At 39.0% G+C, this 11478-nt stretch overlaps 3 protein-coding genes across 3 annotated transcripts; 2 read left to right on the top strand and 1 right to left on the bottom strand.

Annotated features, from left to right (window-relative positions):
- Positions 1-943: 943 nt before the first annotated feature.
- GCK72_006241 (uncharacterized protein) lies at positions 944-3050 on the bottom strand (the record flags this gene model as incomplete). Its single annotated transcript, XM_053725537.1, has 9 exons — positions 944-1068; positions 1122-1209; positions 1257-1343; positions 1412-1493; positions 1822-1931; positions 1985-2131; positions 2182-2284; positions 2332-2672; positions 2721-3050. 9 exons carry the CDS (start codon positions 3048-3050, stop codon positions 944-946), a joined length of 1413 nt encoding a protein of 470 aa, XP_053589731.1.
- Positions 3051-4066: 1016 nt separating this feature from the next.
- On the top strand, positions 4067-6392 carry GCK72_006240 (uncharacterized protein; the record flags this gene model as incomplete). Its single annotated transcript, XM_003113811.2, has 4 exons — positions 4067-4699; positions 4769-5424; positions 5469-5998; positions 6046-6392. 4 exons carry the CDS (start codon positions 4067-4069, stop codon positions 6390-6392), a joined length of 2166 nt encoding a protein of 721 aa, XP_003113859.2.
- Positions 6393-7443: 1051 nt separating this feature from the next.
- On the top strand, positions 7444-10857 carry GCK72_006239 (uncharacterized protein; the record flags this gene model as incomplete). Its single annotated transcript, XM_053725536.1, has 11 exons — positions 7444-7527; positions 7575-7866; positions 7912-8056; positions 8099-8268; positions 8315-8510; positions 8553-8735; positions 8779-9205; positions 9277-9889; positions 9933-10108; positions 10153-10727; positions 10773-10857. 11 exons carry the CDS (start codon positions 7444-7446, stop codon positions 10855-10857), a joined length of 2946 nt encoding a protein of 981 aa, XP_053589730.1.
- Between the last annotated feature and the right edge of the window lie 621 nt (positions 10858-11478).

The following is an 11478-nucleotide window of genomic DNA, read 5'->3' as shown; positions in this document are numbered from 1 at the left end:
GGAAACATTTAATGAAAACATCATGTGCAAACACAGATAAACATGTTAAATTGATGAAAAATGTGATTCGCTACAATCGTCTTATCATGAATTTGTTCGCTCTAAACTTTCTTACGTCAAATTTGAATAGTTTGGGGACGTTATAGAGATAAAAAATGGAAGTTAAAAAGTAAATAAAAAAGTTCCTTGTTTTGTCAGGAAACAAAATAACGAAAAGCAACGAGAAAGAACGACTATACGAAAGGAAGATTTGAGTGTTACGAGATGGAAACAGAAAGAAAAGATAGAAAAGAAGGTAGAAAAAGAGAAAGAAAACCGGCGTAGAGACAGCCTTAAGCTACGCTTTAAAGCAAGAGGCGCAGATGGACAGAGCCTCAAATCGACCCGCCGTCTCGTGCACGCCCTCTTTGCCTTGGGGCGCGCTTGCGCTCACTGCGTCTCTTGCTTTGCCATAGTCTCTCGCAGTATTGAAAGAGACAACTGGATTCTGTTCGTCTATAAAACTAGCGAAAAGCGGAGAAGCAGCAAGAGGGAAACCGTGAGAGAAAGGGCAAGTCTCGTACTTTTTTTGCACTCAAAGCACTCTGAAATTGTCTGTCTGTTGATCAAAAATTCGATTTCGGCGGCAGAATTTCAGACTGAACGCTCTCATATGAGATCATTACACATCATCATTGACGTATTTCTCTCGTTCCTTCTCCCATTCTCTTTTCTTGTTTTTAGGTTTTCATACCCCCGTTCGTTCGCAAAACTTGTTTTTCCGATCCTGAGCTTTGTAAGCTTTGAAAAACAACGAAATGGGTTATTTCATTCAGGATTCCCAAATGGAAAAGAAACCTGTCATCTTTCGGAATTTTTAGAATCTCAGAATCCGTCTTAAAAGTATCTTCCATCAGTAAAGTATGAGGTCTGACTGTCATTCAAAATGCAATTAGTTTATTATTCAAAGATTCAAAGGAGTTGAATAATCCAGATTATTAATGAAATTGTGAAGCATCTGCTGGGACTCTCTTGGTTTGTCCTCTGGAACAAAATGGCCACTTCCGCGAACAGTCAAGAAGTCAACATCTGGAAGAAACAGTTCATTGGCTTATCCATTCAAAATCAAGTTGGTAACAAACTTCCGGCAAATTTCGTCTGAAAACCGGCTACCGCAGTACCAGTTTGACCAGAATAGTGCCAGGCCTGGTTCACTATCTCTTGTTCACCCTGAAAACAGTTGCGAAATACTGAATGTGAAATGGAAAGATACTAACAAGAACTGTCAAGTTGAGAGACGTCAAGAACTGTTGATTCATGATTGAATTACATGCAGTATCGACATCTCCATTGTAAACAAGAATCTGAACAGTTTGACCTAGTAATATCAAAGACCACTTTCAGAAACCCGGCTAATCAATCGGATTCACACCTTAACACCAGCTGCAATCATCGTTTGAAACTCGGGGATTACATTGAAATGTGTCACAACATAGTTATTTCCGACTTCATCGCTGTAAGGAAAGACAATGGAAATTAGGAAAGAGACGAACAGGTTCACTATTACATCGCCATTTCTCTTCTTTTTTTTGGTTTTTTTTTCAATTGGTAGGTATTCGATGGAGATAGGGAAACGGGAGAGAGACACGCGCCATTACAACGTTCATTATTTATGAGACAAGTCCTGTTTGAATTTTGAAAGAAACTATCATTCGATCTTTTGAAAGTGAGAAGGATCAAGAATTCAAGATGGTTGCATGGGTTACTGTAGTTTGTCTACAGTACTGACCGAGTAAATACGTTGTTGAACTATTCCAACCCAAAATATGTGTTTTTATTTACCTGCATTCTTGCCAAGCTGGAAGAGAGCTTGGAATGTGCAAACTTTTGCGAACGGCTGGTCTATTCAAGTAAATGAATGTGTTATTAGTTTGAGCACATAGTGGAGCAGTCTGAAATTGTATTTGGTGGATAAGAATATATGTCGAATGGTTTGATATCATACTGTAGCTGCATTGTGTTTCCTCTCTGGTAATCCTACGACTCTTCTCAGCTGTCTTTCAATGAAAGCTTTTTTGAGATTCGTTGTAGGATTATAATAGCAAGCATCATATAAGTTATACATGTTTAGTTCATTGGTACCGTCTAGAATCTGAAACAATTCTTTGGAAAAGCTGAAAATTAGTAACTTATAATGATTACTTCGATCACTTTATCTCTGCAAACTGAATCAAAGAACTTGCTGTAAATGTCACACGTACCAATGTTGTTATTGCAGCAATTCTGAGCAACATCATTATACAGACTGAAAGTAGATAAATTGATAAAATAATAATTTTTAGGTTGATTAACTCATCGCGAACTAATGCATGATAATAGTAAAGTGGAACCATCGTGTTGTAATTATTTGGGAAGTTCAATGCTCCATTACCAATTGCAACTCCTTTGAAATTTGGAAAGTTAGCCTTATCATTCAAAATATGAACAGCCAATGTTGGAATATAAACTCCTGCATACGATTCACCAGTAATCCAGAAATCTCGTCCTTTATATTCTGGAAATTTGACAAGAAAGTTCAGCAGTGCCATATAGTTCTGAAGAGACACTTGATCGTCAGAAACTGTCAAATTGAAGTTGGTAGAGTATGAAAACCCAACTCCAGCTGGTGACTCCAAAAATAAAACATTAGAAAACTGAAACAGAAAACAATTACAATCTATTTTTCCACTTTTTTTTAGTACTTTGTTCCATGCATATTCATTGTAATAAATTGAGAGGCCATTATCCTTTACATGGAATGGTCCTAATTCCTCAATAAGTCCATCAAGACTAGAACATCCTGGACCACCATTAAGCCACAATACCAGCGGATCTTTGGAAGAATCACGAGAAGATTCTGTGAGCCAATAATGAAAAAATTTGTCAGAAGCAGCTTGTAAATATCCAGAATAGTGATTGAAATCGGGAGTGAAAGTCAATCCCGGTAAATCGGTTACTTTATCAGTTGATGGAGCTGAGAAACATAAAGAAAGACAACATCCCAAAATGAAAAGTCTTGTCAGACCGTACATTTTTGAGAATGAAAGGAAAAATAGTGATAAGTAAGCACGGAATGACAAAACGAAAGAGGATTACTGAAGCATCATCAAATGAAATTGTATGACAATGATATGGAAAGAAAACATTTTGGTGAAAACGTGAGAAAGAGCTTGAGATTTCGATTGAAGATCAGTATTATAACAGTGCCACCCCATTCTGTAACTTCCGTTGCACATATTGTTGTACCCATTATCATTGAAATTGAAAACTGATAAATAAAACTATGCGTTGTAACTTGAACTTCATTGTGAACACACTGTAAATGTAATTCCGGGTTAGCGTCTTCGTCAGCAATGTTGCGTTTGAATTCATCAAACGCTCTTCCCCTTTTTTTTCTTAACACAAGGCAGCAAAAAAATACAAACTATTTTCGCTAATAGTAAAAATAGTTTTTTTGCTTTTCTTCCTACCCTGCGCGCAGCTGTGCACAGTCACATAATTCGAAACTAACAAACATCTTCTCGGTTCACAACCAAACCATTTCGTTACAAACTGAATTCAGTACTGAAATAGTTTTTGTCTCTTCGTTGCGAGACCAGCGGTGCATGAAACTGAATGTTCCTTATGGTGCGTCCAAAGTTGCTACAAAACAGCAAAAACGACAAAGCTGCGGTGTCCAAAGCTGATTTGTAGATTTGCAGGTTTGCAGTTATGCGTTATTGCTCATCCTTAATTTTTCAACTGCGAAACCTGCAAAACCTACAAACCTACAAATCAACTTTGGACGCCGCAGATTTGTCGTTGTAGCAACTTTGGACACACCATTAACAGCGGCCCGTTGCGCCGCGAAGGTGAAAAAATGTGCTTTTTGTGGCTTTAATTTTGCTCTAGAGCAAAAGCATGCTCTCAAGTTGTTTTTAGAAATAATGAAATTGATAAACATGAAAAAATATTGATAATTTTTAAATAATTTCTAAATTCGTTTTCTATTTAAAGCTACTTTTTGTAAATGATTAATTTTTCAATCTGAAAAAATTTCAGGGTGAAGATGGATTCTCAAAAAGTTTCCCGCAAAAGAACTAAACGAATCGCTTCAGAACAATTTGAGTCTGTGAAGAATCAGTCATCGGCAGCCAAAAAGTCAAAACTCGAACAGTTAGAAGAAAAACTCGAGAAAGTTGTGATGACAGAAGAGGTTGGAAACAAGAAAATCCCCAAAGCGAAATCGGCAAAACCGAGTGAAATTTACAAACGATCTAACAAGAAAATAGATTATACATCTCCATTCATCCAAATTTACACCACATCTGAACCATCCAAAGGGGAAATCGAAGCCGAAAAGGAAAGAGTGGCAGAAGTTTGCAAAGATATTTTGACTGAGTTTGAGAAGCATTGTGACAAGGAATTCGCCGAGATAAGTGCCGGTATGAATCAGAACGTTTTCAAGAAAACTAATTTGGATCGACCGAAGTACGCGCCGTTGGTCATGAAGGTGTCCGGCATTAAAAAAATCAAAGTCCCACCGATACCCGAAGCATTTAAAGAAAAAATCGCTAAGATCCCAGAGTTTTTTGAGCCATTGATGGCGAATGTAGATGCGAAAGACGAAGAACAATTAACGAATTTGCCATCGGTCCACGAAACGACTGATGATGCACTATTGCACAAATATCTACACGAGGTTTGTTATCACCCACGGGGCCGTGATCACCGAATTATGCACTCTTAAAATTATGTCAAAATGTTTCAGCATTATGAAAACGGGATTCATGGGGATATGCCAAACAAATTCCTTATCAACAGAGAGATTTTATTCAACGTGATGAAAACTTTGATTCCACAAACGTCCAATCCAGATCTTCTCTACTATGCCTTGTACCAAACCTTCCCGAATTATGGCTCACAGAGTGAATTTTCAAAGTTGTTCCCTTCTCTCCGTCGTACTTATGCATTCTTTGATAGGGAATTGATTGGTATCGAAACATGGAAGTCTCAAGAAGATCGAGTTTGTATCCATGCAAACAGGAAACAATTCGAAATCACGTATCCAGACACTCGTAAAAACTACTTGGTGAAAGCAATTGATCTCCCAATCGGAAATGGCGACGAAACATGCTCTGAAGCTTGTTATAAAGGACTTACCAAAGATAAAATCATATCTCTCATGAAGAAGTTCGTTCCAGAAGGTTTGAATCGAGTCAAATTGTATATCAGAAAGTTGACACCTCTCAAAGAATCTCCATTTTTGAATGCTCTGCTCAAGCAAAATAACGAAGAGTTGTTGACAAACTTCTGTCATATTGCAAAATTGTTCCCGGAAAGAGAGTGTAGTGCGTGGTTTGAAGTACTGCTTAACGTCTCAACACAACCGGTTGGAAACAATTTAGAAGACATAAACCCACTCGCGTAGGTGCTTTTCACAATTTTAAGTTTACAGTGTCTCATTTCAGAAGCTTCACAGCACGAGATCAAGCATTTCGTCGGTCTATGGGACCTGAAAAGAAGAAGCAAGGCGGAACACTAGACATTTGTATTCCAGCAACACCTTGTGATCATCTTGGTCCTTGTGGCCCAGATGTCCCCTTATGCTCGTGTAAAGTGGCGTGTTCAGTTTATTGCAACTGTGATTCCAACTGCAGGCGAAAGTTCCCAGGTTGCAATTGTAAAGGAGGCACATGCCGTACTACTCGTTGTCCTTGCTTCTTGGCACAATACGAGTGCACAGAGTTAACATGTGGACCTTGTCTTCACAATGATGACGGGAGTGATCAATTTTGCAAAAACAATGGTATCTCTCGAGGAAGCTTCATAAAAATTATTGTGAAGAAATCTGGCATTGCTGGAAACGGAGCCTTCATAGAGCAAGATGTTGCAAAAGACGAGTATATCGGCGAGTATGTAGGAGAGAGAGTCTCTGAAGAAGAAAGCGAACGTCGAGGCAAGCTGCAGGCACTCAAATCAAGTTATCTTTTCGGTTTCGGTATGTATCCGAGAGTTCTAATAATGTTTTATACTAATCTATTTCAGGCGATGGAAAAGAACAGTTTGGTAGCATTGATGCGTGTCGTGCCGGAAATTCTTTTCGCTTTGTGAACCATTCCGCTAAGCCTAACTGTAGAATTAGATACGCGCTCGTAAAAGGAGAACTCCGAATCGGCTTTTACGCAGAAAGAAATCTAAAAGCTGGCGAAGAGCTGACTTTCGACTACGCCTACGAAGATGAACATGCCCAAAGATTCTTCAAATTAGCTCCAGAAGACAGGGTTCCCAAGTTCAGATGTTTTGAAAAGAAGAAATCAAAAATTGAGAAAGTCAAAGTCAAAAAAATTTTGAAAAACGCAGATAAAGTTCAAAAGCCCAAAACTTCGTTCTGACCGTATCGTTCGGGCCACAAAGTTAGTTTTAAAAAATAGCGAAATTTTGAGAAACACAACTAAAATTTCAGTAAAATCAGCTCAAGACAATAATGAAGTCTTCTTCTCTTCCGTGGTCTTCCACTTCACCGATTTCGCGATTTCGGTGCAGCGCCGTCTCTCTGGGCGAGTGTATCACTGACCCAAAAGGTTTGTAATGGGATTGCTTCTACAATATTAATTTTCAGCTCAAGTCGTGCTCAGAATGAGGAAGATGAGAGCCATCTACATCATCCACTTCTCTCAAACCACGTGAACGCAAAGCTTGACTTTCTCGATATTCATACTGTTTTCCCCGCGACCTCCATTTAAAAAAAGTTTTATTGTTTTTCTTCTGCACGAAGTTATATTTTCATCCCCCTCTAACCATCCAATGGTATTTATTGGAATTTACTCACATAGACCCGATGTTTTTGTAATCAACCGCTGATATCCTTTTGAAAGTTGTAAATCTTATAGTTCACAATTGCAGCAAAATCCCAATTCACAGTTGAACTGTCCCATCCGTTGAAACAAATTTTTTTATACCTGTACCAGAATTTCTCATATAAAAATTGTATCATTGTAGAAGGTTTTTACTCAAAACATTGACAAACTCGGGAAGCTTCAATGAGCTTCTTTCTGATATTTCTGGTTGCACCCAGACGGTTTGAATTTTCATCGTACCAATATAAACTGACACCAAACTGTTCAAAGTGTTTTTTCAAATAGTTGTTTAAGAAACGTAGTTCGCTATTATAATTCATAATTTTCCAGTTTTTGCTGTAACTACTTGATGAACCCGTTATCGAATACGGTTTAATAAAAATTGGAACTGCATTCAGAGATAACAGACGGTAAAAATTAAAGACACCCCCAATAATTCTCAAAGGAGCATGATTAAAAAATTTCAAGAAGGTCTCGACGCGATTACAGTACTACAGCGCATTAAGGAGGGGAATTTTAAAACTCCGGTCACGTCAAAATCGTCGTTTCTTTCGCGTTGTCGGCGCAACGTAATCATTCCTCAAAAATGTATAAACGAGAAAGCATGTTTTCGCAGCCGCCACTGCTCAAATCACCACCTCCAATGTCATCAACAATGGACACAAATAAAGTAATATTCAATCTCATATTTTGCTAATTTTTAAAAATATATTTCAGTCCTACCGCTGGACATCAATGACTGCTGCTAACAACTCCAAGCTCATTGAAACTCCAGTGAAAGGAACTCCAAAAAAGCCCGATACCAGTTGGTGGTCCCCGTCGCGTGGTGATACCTGGCGGCTTAATGCACCTCGCGGACGAACTTTAAATCTTGTTGCTGCTTTTGATCAATGCGCCAAACAGGAACAGCTCGAATCTCCAAAATATGTAAACTTGAGTAGATACCGTCGAAATAGTGAGCCTATGCAAGAAAACGAAGAAAAAGAAATCGTAAGCACAAATTTCATAGGTCAGTACAATAAAAATCATGAAGAAATGACATTCAATATTTTAGATGACTCTATGATAGACGACCATGAAGAGTATGAAGAGCACGATATTGATCTTGATATGGATTACTACGATCCCCCAATGGTTCAGCATCATCGATCCAGTGAAATTCCGAAGAGTTTCGATGCAGATAAGCAATTGGATCCTATGTACATAGTCATTATCAAACACTTTTGATCCCATTTGTTCAGGCACGTTTCCATTGGACGTGGGAGTCGTCTACAGAGCGTATCGTCTTCCTACACTCATAGAACTTCCCAGGAGCACATTATCGGCGATGGAAGTGGTGATACCAAGTTGTCACTGCCAACAGTTGGTGGTTTCATCACTTCCACACCGCAAGTGGGCAAAGGGAATTCCGGTGAGACGAAAAGCTGTCGAGAAGTTAAACAAATGTTCGTTTGAAGATCTCTCCAAGAATTTCGGCAATGAGGAATCAATTCGCGGAACTTCTAAGAACTCTCGTGAACGTCGTCGCACGCAAACAATAGTCCCACCTTCGTTTGATTCACCAGCCTGCCTAAAACAGAAAAAAAATATTCCGCCAGTATCACTTCCAGTTGCATCAAAAGCGAATATTCGTTCCCCCTCTTCTTTAGTCAAGTGAGACATTTTCAGGGAATTGTCAAATTTGTTTTATTCCAGATCAATTGCCAACGAGTTCGAAAAAGCTGACTTTGGGTTTCACCGAAAGATTAATGCTGCTGAAGAGCTTGCTGATCTTAAAAAACATGCCGAGAATAGTAGCATTGATGAAAATCAAAATGTTGTAATTGAATCGTCGGAGGAAGATATTAGCAACGAATCGATTCCTAGAATCAGCCACCTGTAAGCTATATTATTGTCTCTCACAAAACTATTTATATTTCAGCGAAATGCGTCCTAGTATTCAAATGGGTGTCAGCGGATATAATCTCAAAGTTCGTGAATCGTCGAAATATAATGAAAACGAGGATAAGGAAGAAGTTCTCTACTCCCTCCCTGTAAAGTCACACATGAAAAAAGTTCAACAGAATGATACAGATCAGACTGATGAAAAGCAAACAACAACACCTCGCGTAAAAGCAAACCGTCAGAGTCTCCCGTTTTCTGACATACCAGAAGAACGTACTTGTGACAAAATTGATGAAATGTTCGATTTTGTTGAAGTTCCTACTGGAGATTTCGAAGACAAGACTCTGGAACGTACTGTTGATGGATATGCTGAAATCAAATCTCAATCGAGCCCAGCAAAGAAAATTATGAACCCGCTTGATTTGTCAACGAATACGTATCAAGAAATCGAGTTTGACAAAGATGTAAGCGAATACATTGTCTTTTATCATTCTCAATCAAGAAGAATCACCAACTGTTACATTCATTTTTTCAGACTACTCCTTATGTCCAACACTTCGAAGGAGATGGTACTGCCTTCAGTGCTTCGTCCACTGGACCACAATTCACTCGTTCTCCTACACTTGTGACTCCACACGCTGGTCAATCAGTCACTGAGTACCGTGTTTCTGAAAAAGAAGGTTGTGCTCGAACAGAGAAAGTTGTTGTCCAGAAAATGTCCCAACCGGCTGCACTCGCTACTTCCACACCAAAAGGAACATTTGCTTGGCGCAACAGAAATCAATCTAGCGTACCAGAGGACTCATTCGTCAGTTCGATCAGTAACTTTTCCGCAGCCGATAAGTTGAATGATTCGAGACGTCAGATTACTAAACTAATTGAGACGATCGAAAAGACTAGAAAACATATCCAGTTGGCAGAGATATCACTGATCGATGCAAAAAGAGCACGTATGGTTGTGCAAGAACTAGCATCACAGCGGGTTCTTCTTATTTGTCGGGAACGGTTGAAACTTCAACTTGATGAAGTTCGACGTCTTCAGGCTTTGTCAGTTGTGCGTCATCCGCCTCCACCAATCAATCGACATTTCAAGTCTGCGATGGTTATTTCAAACATCGCCATAAATCTGAACAAGAACTTCAATTCTCGTGAGTTTTATATAGTTGTTTCTAGTTAATGTTGTCTTATCAGGTGGCTCCTTCGCTTTCATCGTTGCGCTCAAATGTCGTACAGAAATCGAAGCAACGGGAGTAGTAACTCTTCTTGCGCATTATCAAACTCGAATGCATATGATTCATTTTGGAGAGCATATGCACTTCTCTAATCTTCCTGTAGATTTTGTAATCTCTATGGAAGTGTACATGATGGCGAGTCATCAAATTCAACTATTCAACCAATTCCTATCTTTCAGCGTGTTCCTGAATACAAAGCTCCCGAGAAAACATGCGCTTCTGTTTTGGCTTCCAAGTTTCGTAGTCTGCTTGTTCCTAACACTGCTCATCGGCGTTCAAAAAATAATAGTATGACAGCTAACCGAACCGTTCACTCCATACCTGGTTATCAGGCTCCGGAGTGCGAGTTCAAGTTTTGTGGAAAGCTAACACTAGACCGTGATTCTTCTGGAGATCGTCAATTTTACTTAGATGATGTAACCTATCCTTTGGAAGGAACTGTTAAACTTGTGTCTCACTGCTCTTCACTTCCCGAGGCAATAGATGTCGAGTATCGCGGATTTTTGTACTTGTTCGATGAACGCTCTCCAAACGGAGAAACTGCATGGGAAAGATACTGGGCGATGCTTCACCGAGGAGTCATCTTCTTTTGGAAGAATCCAATTGATGAAAAGAACGAGAAAGTTCCGCTTTCACAAATTGATTTGACCAAATGTACTAATCAATCGATTGAAGAGGCAAGGAATGAGCGAGCTCACGAATTCCACATCGAACTTCTGATTGATCAAACTCCCAGTCTTCTCGAAAAAAGAAGGTATGTATAGCGGATATCTGCTGAGTTCTGTTTTATTCATTACAGAGTCGTACTCGCTGCTGAATCAGCAGACCACCTCTCTTCATGGTTGAATGCAATCAACGACACATTGTACGTCCTTCGCTCTTGAAAAATAGTTCACCTCAATAAGCTCCTCATATGTTTCTCTTTATTCTTAATATTAGCAACGTCTCACCATTCCACTCATTTTTTCCCTTCTAGTACGCACTTTCTATTGTTTTCCTTTCTTTAGCTCCCTTTCTAGCTCTTAATTATTCTTCCTAGAGTAAGTGTTATGTTTTTTCAATTAGTTTTATAAGGTTCCCCTCGCTTCCGATTTTCTAAGAGAAGTTCCTCACATCTTCGAGGTTGTATCCTCATTTTTCTGAAATCCCCTTGTTTTTATCGCCCCCGGATAGCATTTTCTATGACAGTCATCGTCGGCCAACATGCATAAATATCCACCTACTGCTAAAATCCTTACAGTGTACAGTAATAATTATTGTGTTTACCATTTCCGGTAATGAATATTTGAGAGTAATCGTGTATAATATTTTTAACTCAATTGATTGTTGATCGTGAAAGTATATTTGAATCAAACTGTAAAATGGTATTTCAACTCTGCGTCCTTTTCTTTTTCAACTGGTAGAGTCACTCACTAGTCAGTTGTGTCTCTTTTTGCGCCAGCGCAACCACTGCGTCACCATCGATTTTTCTTCGTACTACTCGTGGCCACTTTTCTGGAGTGAAG

Source organism: Caenorhabditis remanei, chromosome II (genome assembly GCF_010183535.1).
Source record: "Caenorhabditis remanei strain PX506 chromosome II, whole genome shotgun sequence".
Lineage (NCBI taxonomy): Eukaryota > Metazoa > Nematoda > Chromadorea > Rhabditida > Rhabditidae > Caenorhabditis > Caenorhabditis remanei.
This window is presented reverse-complemented; position numbering and strand designations above follow the sequence as displayed.